Source organism: Agrilus planipennis, unplaced genomic scaffold (genome assembly GCF_000699045.2).
Source record: "Agrilus planipennis isolate EAB-ADULT unplaced genomic scaffold, Apla_2.0 scaffold173, whole genome shotgun sequence".
NCBI classification, from domain to species: Eukaryota; Metazoa; Arthropoda; class Insecta; order Coleoptera; family Buprestidae; genus Agrilus; species Agrilus planipennis.
The window spans coordinates 123337-136232 of record NW_020438948.1 but is presented as its reverse complement, the minus strand read 5'-3'; the positions used below and the strand labels follow the sequence as shown (position 1 = coordinate 136232).

Genomic DNA, 12896 nt, shown 5'->3' with positions numbered 1-12896 from the left:
GTTAGGTTAGGTTAGGTTATCGGGTTTTGTTCAAGTGACCACCCTCTTTCGATCCCCCACTTCCACCCGCTTGAAAATATTTTTTTTATTGAATTTTATTTGAATTATAGTGTGTGAAAATTGTCAAAATAATCAACTTTCAACCCCATAACTTTTTATGGGGTTGAGACCGCCACGAAATTTTTATGGTACAGTGGTGGGGGAGACCTCCTCTTTGGGGGTGGGGGCCATCATCTAGACATTCGCCATTTTTTTAACATTGCAAAATAATTTTATTTAAAATTAAAGGCAATCGCCAATCGATATTCACGTTTGACAAGCATAACATTCCGGGAATGCCAGACGGTCAAACCATAGACTCAGACGGCAACCTGTGGGTTGCTGTTTTCCTCGGATCAAGAGTGATTAAAATTGATCCCAGAAAACCTGAAACCTTGCTAGAAACTATCGCGATACCCGCTATACAAGTAATTACAAAATGTCTATATTAAAAAAAGTTGTCTTACTAAAATACAACATATTTTTAGACAACCTCTGTAGAATTTGGTGGTCCAAACCTTGATGAACTTTATGTTACTAGCGGTCGTTTTACATTCCAGGGTAAAACTCCGGAGCCTCCGGTAAATGGAGCTTTATATCGAGTTACGAATATAGGATCAAAGGGGTTACCATCAAACAAAGTCAAAATTCAAATTTAATCGTGTTAATTAATACGCCACAGGGAAATCTGTATGAATAAAAATGATAACTAGATATCCGTCGATGTACTCGTTTCAGGCAAAAACTACTGAATAGATTTTCATCATTTTTTTTTTAGTTTTTTTTGTTAAGGGTGAGGGAGGGGAAGGGTTGGAACATTTCGTGAAATTTACAATAGCCGCGCATCGATACAGTTCTCATTGCACTGCAGTGCTTTAAAACAAACCCTAATAAAAACTGTTCCATCGCACCTTAGCAGTCTAAGTAGCGTCCCTATAGATTAGAAATCTATTACAATGTAATAATCAAATGTTTTCTATTTTATTTAACTACCAATTAAGAAACAATAAAACTGAGATTATATACGTAATAAAATTGAGCATTTTAAGTGCAATACAAGATTTAGAGTGGAAGTCACTGCAGCGACTTTAAACACTCATCAGTTATTTTGGATTTGCAAGTAGTTTTTGATTGCTTCATTTTGAAAAATGTGTAAGTTCGAATTCTTTCTATAATTTTCTGACGATCAGTGTTCGATGTATCTAATTATTACACAATGTTTTGAAACCGAAAATTGCAGATGATTAATTGCAGAAATTTCGACCTTGTTCAAAATACACTGATCGAAATCCAACGTATCTTAATAATCTAGAGTGCTTTGTAATGAGAAATTATAAGTGCAAGGGTACAAACCACATTTCGATCGTCAAATGTAAACGTATAATTTCTTGTGTGCTGTAATCAAGATCAGTGGGCATTTATCAGCATAAGTATATATTTTTATCAGTAATATCTTTAGTAACAAGCAAAAGCAGATCAAAGAGAACAAAACACCTGAGTGCCAAAAGTGAATAGATAGTTCCAAAAGAAAGTAATTGTATTAATTTTTTTGTCCAGTGAGTACATTTTTTTTAAATTATGTAATTTTGTCAAACACTAACTTTTAATTTTTATTTTATATATTACTAATTGTAACACCGGATAAGAACTACGAATAAATTGCATTAATAATTTTCAAAAAAAATTCGCATTCAAAGTATTTCAATTGCTTCCCAAAAACAACTTTTAATTCTTAAACTCATGTTAAGAAGTTTTAATACACAATGCTATTCATTATGTCCTTTTTTAGTATTATAACATCTTAAATAAAAACAGTGAATAACTGAGTTTTCAGTTAGGACAATAGCTGTATGTGACTACATATTTATAAAATGGCACCANAACTTTTAATTCTTAAACTCATGTTAAGAAGTTTTAATACACAATGCTATTCATTATGTCCTTTTTTAGTATTATAACATCTTAAATAAAAACAGTGAATAACTCTGAGTTTTCAGTTAGGACAATAGCTGTATGTGACTACATATTTATAAAATGGCACCAATAGTTGAAAGAATTCTAGAAAATTTTCTTTTGGGAGAAGGTCCACATTGGGACATAACAACACAAAGTCTGTATTTAGTAGATATTTCCGAAAAAAGTATTCATCGATATGATTCCGTGACTAAAAGTCACCACCACGCTGTTATAGGTAATTTAATATTAACAAAAACATACTTAAGTATTATTATCTATGTATATATTTAATGTTCAGAAACTAACAGTCACGATTTTTAATAAACAAAATTAAATTATTTTCAATCAAAAAGTTTGTTTGGCAAAGAGGTTCTTATCATTACAAAGATGTCCTTTGATAAACTATTGTTTCTAGATAGCAATAACGTTTCGTTTATAATACCAGTGGAGGGAAAACAAAATCATTATATAATCGGCGTAGAAAATGAACTGGCTCTTGTTGTTTGGGACGGAACAAGCAATAAAATAACAAAATTGGAAAGATTGGTTGGAGTTCCGAACAAACAAATCCAATTCAATGACGGCAAAGCCGACCCCACAGGTAGATTATGGGTAGGAACCATGTCCGTAATAAGTCCGAATGGGGATATCCCCGAAAACAAAGGGGCATTCTATTCTTTAGAAAACGGTCAACTTAAACAGCATATAGATGGAGTGCATATTTCTAACGGATTAACGTGGAATCCTAGTCTAAAGAAAATGTACTACATCGATTCTGGTACACGAACCGTAGATGAATTTGATTATGACCAAACAAATGGCACAATTAGTACGTTTATATTAAGGTTTATTAATTTTGTTTAGCATTTTAAAATATTTTTAATATTAAAGGCAATCGCAAACCAATATTTACATTGGAAAAACATAACATTCCGGGGATACCGGATGGTATGACCATTGACTCCGACGGAAATTTGTGGGTTGCTGTTTTCCTCGGTTCAAGAGTGATAAAGATTGACCCAAGAAAACCTGAAACCTTACTAGAAACTATCAAGATTCCCGCTTTACTAGTAATTAGAAAATGTTTATATTTAAAAAAAAGTTGTTTTACTAAAATACAACATATTTTTAGACAACCTCTGTAGAATTTGGTGGTCCAAATCTTGATGAACTTTATGTTACTACTGGTCGTGACACAAGAGTAAATAAAAATCTTCAGCCTCCTGTAGATGGAGCTTTATATCGAGTTACGAATACTGGATCGAAAGGATTACCATCAAACAAAGTCAAACTTTCTGTATAATCGACAAAACTTACGACACAATACTTCAAATACAATAAAAATATAACTTTCCTTTAAAATTCACTTTTTCTCATTCTCATTTTCAACTATTTTGTTCAAATTTTATTCGAGTGAGATTAATTCTTTTACGTAATTTTATTAAATAATTGACTTTTATTTTTACTTTATATATATATGCATTACACATTAATAACTGTAATAACAGCGTGTTGCTCGCGTAACAGAATAAAGACCTAATACAAATATGTTCATAGCCTATGATAAAGACTCATCCTGTATATCTTACGATTTAGAGATTTATTAGACATGCACAGTTACAAAGGTGTATATTCCATTAAACGCACTATATTAACGAATTGCTGATCTAAATATGAATACCTACATAGATTATATTGTATGTACTGTACTGTAGATACCAGTGAAGATCCTTCTCTCATGTTTCTAAAACAATGTGAAGTCCATTTTGTAAAATCAGATTTAAATTTTACCTAGGATCTCACTTTGTCAAAAACTCTTTCAATTTTATACTTCAGAAGAATCAGGCATAACCTAAGGATTAATTAATAAGTGTTATACAAATTATGATCCTTGAATATTGCAGCGGTGTGAATCTCTTTTATTGCGAAAACAAGGTAAACGTACGTACCTATTAACGGCACCTTTAGCACCTTGCGTACCCTGAGCATCATTTTAATTAATTTAGTATCTAATATACCCCAATAACCTTATTGTTGATTTGGGTAATAATAGAGATCATATTAGGTATAAAATATTTATTTTAACTTAAAATAAACCCCCAATATTTACAAAAGTAATTAAATATAAAGTGCCGTGTCTGTATTATCAACATCATAAAATAAGTTCATGTTCTATTTTTCGGCATATACCTATATAATCCTTTTTTTGGCACAGAATCGAAAACCAGAATTTTAGAAAATGTGTAAGTTCGAATTCTTTCTATAATATTTTGGAAATCGCCGAAAATTTTCTTACGATCACTGTTCGATGTATCTAATTATTGTACAATGTTTCGAAATCAAAAATTGTAGATGATTATTTCCAAAAATTTCGATCCTATTCAAAATACCCTGTTCGAAATCCAATGTATCTTAATGATCTAAGTGCTTTGTAATAAGAAATTATAGGTGCAAGGGTACAAACCACATTTCAGGAATTGCGATTGTCAAATGTATACGTACAATTTCTTGAGTACAAAAATATGAAAGTCAGGGAGCATTTATCAGCATAGGTAAATAATTTTATCAGTGATATTTTAGCAACAAACAAAAGCGGATCAAACAGAACAAAACACCTGAATGTTAGTGAATAGGTAGTTCCAAAAGAAAGTAATTGTATTAGTATTGTTTATCCAGTGAGTATATATTTTTTTTTTAATATGTAATTTTGTCAAACACTTACTTTTAATTTTTCTTTTATACAATACTAATTGTAACACCGGGGGTTAATCGGATAAGAACTACGAAAAAATTCGCATTCAAAGTATTACAATTGCTTCCAAAAAAACAACTTTTAATTCTTAAAATCTGAAGTTTTAATATAATGGCTCTGACCTTTCAGTTAGGGCAATCGTAAGCTGGTTGTATGTAACTACATATTTAGAAAATGGCACCAAAAATTGAAAGAATTCTAGAAAATTTTCTTTTGGGGGAAAGTCCGCATTGGGATACAGCAACGCAAAGTCTGTATTTGGTAGATATTTCCGAAAAAAGTATTCATCGATATGATCCTATTACTAATAGTCACCACCACGCTGTTATAGGTACTTTATTATTAACAAAAACTTACTTAAGTATTACTATCTATGTGTATGTATATGTATAATGTTTAGAAACAAACAGTCATGATTATTAACAAATAATAATTGGAAAATTATTTTCAATAAAGAAGTTTGTTTGGCAAACAGGTTATTATCATTACAAAGATGTCCTTTGATAAACTGTTGTTTCTAGATAGCAATAACGTTTCGCTTATAATACCAGTGGAAGGAAAACAAAATAATTATATAATCGGCGTAGAAAATGAACTGGCTCTTATTGTTTGGGACGGAACAAGCAATAAAATAACAAAATTGGAAAAATTGGTTGGAGTTCCGAACAAACAAATCCAAGTCAATGACGGCAAAGCCGACCCCACAGGTAGATTATGGGTAGGAACCATGTCCGTAATAAGTCCGAATGGGGATATCCCCGAAAACAAAGGGGCATTCTATTCTTTAGAAAACGGTCAACTTAAACAGCATATAGATGGAGTGCATATTTCTAACGGATTAACGTGGAATCCTAGTCTAAAGAAAATGTACTACATCGATTCTGGTACACGAACCGTAGATGAATTTGATTATGACCAAGCAAATGGCACAATTAGTACGTGTATTTTAAGGTTTACTGATTTTGTTTAGCATTGCAAAATATTTTTAATATTAAAGGCAATCGCAAACCAATATTCACATTGGAAAAACATAACATTCCGGGGATACCAGACGGTATGACCATTGACACCGACGGAAATTTGTGGGTTGCCGTTTTCCTCGGTTCAAGAGTTATAAAGATTGACCCAACGAAACCTGAAACCTTACTAGAAACAATCGCGTTACCTGCTTTACAAGTAATTACAATTTTTTTTATATAAAAAAATTAATTGTTTTACTAAAATACAACATATTTTTAGATAACCTCTGCAGAATTTGGTGGTCCAAATCTTGATGAACTGTATGTTACTAGCGGTCGTATTACAATCCAGGGTAAAACCCTGGAGCCTCCTATACATGGAGCTTTATATCGAATTACGAATACTGGATCGAAAGGAATACCATCAAACAAAGTCAAACTTTCTGTATAATTGACAAAACTAACGACACAATACAAGTATAATTTTCCTTTAAAATACACTTCCCAGTAAATACATTAATAAATGCTATTAATTGATACCCCACTGCGAAATCTGTATTTAAAAATAAAATAATAACGTAAAAACTACTGTACAGATTTTGATATTTTATTTTATTGTTAGAAGCCATCTATTAATTATGTAAGACTTCAAACGGGAAGGGAAGGGCAAGAAATGGGTTCATAATCGATTTCTTACAATCCGTCTTACGTAAAAAATTTTACAAACCATACATATGGTGACTTGAGACCATGAAAATTCTTTAATTTATTTCACAAGTTTTTTTTAATGTCGCTTACGGTTTATTTCAGTTGCATGATTTTTATTTTGATTTAAAGCTTAATAGATGTACTAAATTTTTGTATTGTGATTTAAAAAGTAAAAAATACTTGTTTGTACTTTGTTACATTACAATAAATAAAAATATTGCAATGTAACAAAAAAGTTTGGTTGACTTTATATGTATTTTATAATCGTTTCATTATAAAATCTATTTACAAAGGATAAACAATTTTGGAAAAAATTTTATATTAATATTTTGCCAATTGTTAGAACCACATTCGACTGTCATTTATTATTTAAGAGAAAAAAAAATTGTGATTTAAAAAATTAATTTCGATTTTACGGAGAATACGAGATAGGTACTATAATTACATAAGATATGGGTTAGAAGGGAGAGAACGTGTAAATACTTACGATTTCATACACATATACGACAAGAACTGTAAGTGTTGTAATTTCTGCACGTGATTATCAGTGTACAATTTGATAATTTTATCGGTGATATTTAAGTAACAAACAAGTGCGGAGCAAAGAGCAATACCTGAAAGTCGAAAGTGAGTATTTAGGCAAAAAATTTAAGTTATTTTGAAGAAAATAATCATTCTCAATTATTTTGTTCAAATTTATTCGAGTGAGTATAATTTTTTTTATGTAGTTTTGTTGAATATTTGACTTCTTGTTTTTACTTTATATAAATACGTTGGTAATTGTAATAACCAGCGTGTTGCTCGCGTAACAGAATAAAGACTAATACAAATATGTTCATAGCCTATGATAAAGACTCATCCTGTATATCTTACGATTTAGAGATTTATTAGACATGCACAGTTACAAAGGTGTATATTCCATTAAACGCACTATATTAACGAATTGCTGATCTAAATATGAATACCTACATAGATTATATTGTATGTACTGTACTGTAGATACCAGTGAAGATCCTTCTCTCATGTTTCTAAAACAATGTGAAGTCCATTTTGTAAAATCAGATTTAAATTTTACCTAGAATCTCACTTTGTCACAAGCTCTTCCAATTTTATTCTTCAAAAGAATCGGGCGTTACCTAAGGGTTAATTAATAAGTGTTATAGAAATTATGATCTTCAAATATTGCAGCGGTGTGAATCTCTTTTATTGAGAAAACAAGGTAAACGTACGTACCTATTAACGGCACCTTTAGCACCTTGCGTACCCTGAGCATCATTTTAAATAATTTAGTAACCAATATACCCCAATAACCTTATTGTTGCTTTCGATAATAAAAGAGATCATATTAAGTATAAATATCTAATCACTACTGAAATATGTTAAAAGTCATTTAATTAATATTAAACTAAAAAATAGTCAGTTTCTTCCGTATCATCTTTTGTTACCAAAACAAGTCTCATAATGGTATTTCAGACAGGAACAACAAGGGCACATGTCCAGCTTGTCAGTGTCGCACAATGTGCAATACCAAGATTCTTCCAAAAGTTTTGATGCTGAAGATTCATTAGTGGTTAAAAGATCAATGGCTGTTACATTTTCTTCTATGGAAAACATATTCTTCGTAACATTCTATAGCTTAGTCGCCGCCCTTTTAAATTCTTTTAGTAAACTTGTGTGGAACTACAATTTTTGCCTTTTCTTTTCATTTTCCACTTCCTTCTTTAGGGCACACTTATTCTTTCTTTGTAGTTTTAGATCTTTTTCTTGCGTTTTCTTTTCTTTTTTTTATATCATTGTTGCCACTGAGAGAACATTGCAACTGCAAATACTTTATCCTTCATTAGCTTACGCTTAGCAATACTTTCTTTAGCTGTAGGCCAAAATTGTTTTTTTGCTGTTAAATAAATACAAACAGATACTGGAAAATTCGTTACGTTTACAATTTACCATTTCATCGCCCTTTTTGACTAAAACTTTGTCTCTCTTGGTGGTAAGGAAGAATGCCTTTTTGGTGGCCATTAAATGCACGACTGAAACCAAATGTTACGTTACGATTGTTTGTGTTTTCTAATAAAGTCCCTACTTCTATAAAACACTGCCGAATGTGATTTTTTATTAAGCTGTTGAAGTGAAGTTCTGGGAAATCCTTGCAGCCAGTTTTTGGTGTCTTTTCTTTAAAAATAATTCGTATCATTTCCGTCCGGATCTGCTGTTTGTGAAAATCATTAGGCCTATCCAGTTCTTTAACCGATATATATCTAACAGCTATCGATAACTATCTAACAACTTCGTTTTTGTTACAGGAAATCCACAGGCTGCAATCCAAAATAGCCATGTCACCTGTAAATTTTCTTCTTCCCTTGTTAGTATGTTCTCTGGTCCCCATTTCTTCTCTAAAGGTGTTCTAACTTTTACTTTTTCCCGTAGGGTCGATTTGGGTGCATGATATAACTTGCTGGCTGCTTTAAATGGTATTAAGAACTAAACAACGTTAACAGCTTTATTTATATCTTCGAGAGAATAACGAATTCGGTTTTTCTTATCCATTTTAATCGCATGTATTAGCGGCAGTATTGTTAAAGGCTAAAATAGGGATAGTTTTAGTAATCTTGCTTTATATTGCATGTAATACCTAGAAGTTATACATAGAACTTAAGTATTACAATTACTCAAATATAACAATAAAATTAGGAATCTTTCACTTACGAATAGAGTAGTGGCGTAATTACGTTCAATATACTTTGTTCTAAGGGGAAATGCAAAATATATGGGAGAGAGAAATAAATTTATTCCAAACGTAAACTTACAATCACATGAAATTAATTATAATGTATTCAGTCAGAACACTGGTTAGACACGTACCTCCACTTCTTCCTATTTTCAACCTGTCTTCGCATTCCTCAAAAACTCGAGCAGCCTACAAACCTACATCTTCAACTATTTGCGAACAGTAACCTAGTCTATCTTTACCTCTTTTAACTCCTGTTTCTGCTACTAATACGTCTCTAACTAGCCCTTAATGTCTTAAAAGGTGTCCTACCAACCTATCTTCCCTATTTCTTATTGATTTTGATAGCACCTTCTATTCTCCTACCTGCTTTTCCTCATCTTTTTTGCTTCGTCATTTTCAATAAAAATTATAACTAGGGAACTGAGTCTTTCTTGTCCAATAGTTTTCCATAGGTAACTTTGCACTTCAAGAAAGGCCTTTCGGCTTTCACAACAGTAACTGAATTGGTCAGAAAGAGATAGGAAGCTGTGACAATTTTAGAAATACTACTACTCGGGAAGTAGTTTCTTGTAAAAATGAAATCCAAAAATTCCCTAAAGAAATTCATCATTTCCAAATAATTTTTGGAGCACTCTTTGAAAGCCAGTAGTTACCTAAAACACTATCCTCATATTTTGTTTAAAACTCTTGGTGTATAGAGAAAATTTCATTGTTAAATTTTTCAAAAAAAGAGGAAAAACTTAAAGCCCTGCACAATATTTCTCATACCGGTAGTGCGTTCATGTAAGATTGACTTCTTTACTTTCAATGTAATAATGTTTACTCGATTAGTCAAAATATTTTAGAACGACTCTTTCTGTTTCGAAAAAAGGGTATTGAAGAATTATGATTATTTGCCAGATTAACAGAAATGCTTTTAAAACTTACGAAGTCTCCATAGCCTTAGAGCCCCCTACCTTAGAACGCATTGAACACTGAACTGGATTACATTATAAACATATTTAATCATAAAATAGCATGCTGGGTACCTGCATTTATTTTCATACACACATCCAGCTTCACAAAAGAAAATCATAATTACTTTCATGATGTTCTGTGGGCCCATTATTTACATGCATTTTCAAACTAGTTTAGTTACATTGTCATAGCATATTGAATTAAATGTAATAAGCAAAATATCGATTTATTTTACTTCTTATTATTCGCTTTCAAAATATTTACCTTTGCTTTCCAAAAACAGCTCTTAATTCTTAAACTTCAATTAGAAAATTTTAGTGCTACTTGCTATTCCTGTTTTCGTTTAACTCCTTAAATAAAAATAATAAACGGCTTCAAGCTTTCACTTAGGCAGGCTAAGCTGGTTGTAAGTTTTACTACACATTCCTTATATTAGAAAATGGCACCAAAAGTTGAAAGAGTTCTTGAAAATTTTATTGTCGGGGAAGCACCGCATTGGGACGTAGCAACACAAAACCTATATTTCATAGATTGTCCTGGAAAAAGTATTAATCGGTATGATCCTGTAACTAAAAGTCACCACCAAGCCGTCACAGGTAATTTATTACTTATTAATAAAACATGGTTATCTATTTTGCCTGTATAACCTTTACAAACAGTCATTATTATTAATCAATAATTGGAAAAGGAGATTCAAAAATTTTGTTTTTGGCAACAGGTTTTATTATTATTTATTAGAAAGACATATTTGTCGTTTGATAAACTGCTGTTTTTAGATGGCAATCGCGTTGCATTTTTCATACCAGTAGAGGGAAAACAGAACGATTATATAATCGGCATAGATAATGAACTTGTTCACATTGTTTGGGATGGAACAAGCAATAAAATAGAAAAGTGGGAAAAACTAGTAGAAGTTCCGGACAAGCAAGTCCAATTCAATGACGGCAAAGCTGACCCCGCTGGTAGACTATGGACAGGAACCATGGCCGTAATAACTCCAAGCGGGGATGTCCCGCCAAACAAAGGGGCATTTTATTCTTTAGAAAACGGCCAACTTAAACAACATATAGGTGAAGTGCATATTTCTAACGGATTAGCGTGGAATTCCGATCTAAAAAAAATGTACTACATCGATTCTGGTAGACGAACTGTCGATGAATTTGATTATGACCAAGAAAATGGCACAATCAGTACGTTTATATTAAGGTTTATTAATTTTGTTTAACATTTTAAAATATTTCTAATATTAAAGGCAATCGCAAACCAATATTCACATTGGAAAAACATAACATTCCGGGGATACCAGACGGTATGACCATTGACTCCGACGGAAATTTGTGGGTTGCCGTTTTCCTCGGTTCAAGAGTTATAAAGATTGACCCAAGAAAACCTGAAACCTTACTAGATACTGTCACGTTACCCGCTTTACAAGTACCTAACTAATTAATTTATAAGAATTTTTGTCAACAAAAGACATTTAATTGTTTTACTTGAATACAACATATTTTTAGGTAACGTCTGCAGCATTCGGTGGTCCAAATCTTGATGAACTTTATGTTACTACTGGTCGTGACACAAGAATGAGTAAACATCTGCAGCCTCCTGTAGATGGAGCTTTATATCGCGTTACGAACACTGGATCAAAGGGATTACCATCAAACAAAGTTAAAATTTCTGTATAGTAAGCAAAACTAATGACACAACTCATTAGAAACAATAAAGGTATAAATTTCCTATTACTACTTGAGTGTTTCTAATAAATACTAAATTTCATCGTGTTAATCAATACCCCACGACAAAATCTATGTACATATATGCTTTAAGCAAAATGATACTTACAATTAGCTGTGCGCATCACGCAAAAACTTCTGGATAGATAGGTTTTGAAAATTTTTTTAGTTTTATTCATTGGGCGCTTGTTCTTTATCTCCATTGAACATTATCAATATATTATTATTTAGTATGAGAGCGGATGAATGACTCAATCCACATATGCGTGAATGGGAAGTTTCTACTTCCGCCTCAACAAAATAAAGTAAGCGATAACATACATTCAAAAAGTGAATACTCCCCTCAAAATTCAATAAAAAGTAGTCAGGTAGGATAATACGAACCTATAGATAAGATAAGAAGGAATATCACCTTTTGAAATTGATAAAATTTTATTATATTTTAAATTAAATTTTGTTTTTATAAAAAATCTCACCTACATATATAGTTCAAGTAATCGTAAGTTTTAATTTTTAAATAGAAAGTTTATCAAACCCCTCTTCAAGGATAAATCCTGTGAGGACCCTAGGACTAAAAAATTATATTAAAGTTAAATACAGTTACATCTTACATTTAAAAAATATTATGTAAACATTAAAACAAAAGAAAACTTTTCAAAAAATAACCTGCTCGTTAATTTGCGTTACAAGCTTCGTGACTCATCAGGGGGGAAAATGATCTTATTAGGGGGGCAGTGCCCCCATTGCCTATACCTATCTACGCCCATGCGGCCAGTGTCCCAGTATTGAGATAGTAAGGGTTCTACTGAACTACAATATAAGAATTTGAAAGCGCTCATGTATTATATGAGTAAAATTAAATTGTTTCTAGACTTGGGAATCAGTACCTCCCGTCACCCTTGTTGAGAACCTCTCTAAACTACGATATCAATCTACAATGATATAAATAACCGATTTTTAGATAAATAATTCTCTACACTTACGTTAGTTTCTGTATTAATTAATAAATTAATTTATTAAAAGCACTAAGGATTGGCTACAATATTATTTGTATTCTATGATAT

At 31.7% G+C, this 12896-nt stretch overlaps 3 protein-coding genes across 11 annotated transcripts in view; all 3 read left to right on the top strand.

The window, feature by feature from the left end:
* The window catches only part of LOC112904547 (regucalcin-like), a 2547-nt gene extending 1737 nt beyond the window's left edge, over positions 1-810 (top strand). The window contains exons 3-4 of the mRNA XM_025974762.1: positions 270-467; positions 528-810. Of these exons, the coding sequence (XP_025830547.1) occupies positions 270-467; positions 528-698 (369 nt within the window). The 3' untranslated portion in view covers positions 699-810. The remainder of the gene's footprint in view (positions 1-269; positions 468-527) is intronic.
* Positions 811-1213: 403 nt separating this feature from the next.
* On the top strand, positions 1214-6301 carry LOC108742665 (regucalcin-like). Of its 3 annotated transcripts, none has more exons than XM_025974769.1 (5): positions 1214-1595; positions 2037-2230; positions 2411-2824; positions 5745-5923; positions 5987-6301. In XM_025974769.1, exons 2-5 carry the CDS (start codon positions 2074-2076, stop codon positions 6155-6157), a joined length of 921 nt encoding a protein of 306 aa, XP_025830554.1. In that variant the 5' UTR covers positions 1214-1595; positions 2037-2073; the 3' UTR covers positions 6158-6301. The 3 variants fall into 3 exon arrangements, with proteins under 3 accessions (XP_025830554.1, XP_025830553.1, XP_018333447.1); XM_025974768.1 differs by lacking the exon at positions 2411-2824 and adding an exon at positions 5269-5682 and having other exon boundaries at positions 1216-1595; XM_018477945.2 differs by lacking the exons at positions 1214-1595; positions 2037-2230; positions 2411-2824 and adding exons at positions 4419-4670; positions 4877-5078; positions 5269-5682.
* A 647-nt stretch (positions 6302-6948) lies between these two features.
* On the top strand, positions 6949-12798 carry LOC108742663 (regucalcin-like). 7 transcript variants are annotated; one of them, XM_018477942.1, is made up of 7 exons: positions 6954-7041; positions 8718-8780; positions 8842-8885; positions 10539-10698; positions 10879-11292; positions 11355-11533; positions 11614-11875. In XM_018477942.1, the coding sequence occupies exons 3-7, from the start codon at positions 8883-8885 to the stop codon at positions 11782-11784; spliced, it is 927 nt and encodes a 308-aa protein (XP_018333444.1). In that variant the 5' UTR covers positions 6954-7041; positions 8718-8780; positions 8842-8882; the 3' UTR covers positions 11785-11875. The 7 variants fall into 7 exon arrangements, with proteins under 7 accessions (XP_018333446.1, XP_018333444.1, XP_018333442.1 ...); XM_018477939.1 differs by lacking the exon at positions 8842-8885 and adding an exon at positions 12704-12798 and having other exon boundaries at positions 7030-7118; positions 8718-8813; positions 11614-11824; XM_018477941.1 differs by having other exon boundaries at positions 7030-7118.
* The last annotated feature ends 98 nt before the right edge of the window (positions 12799-12896 follow it).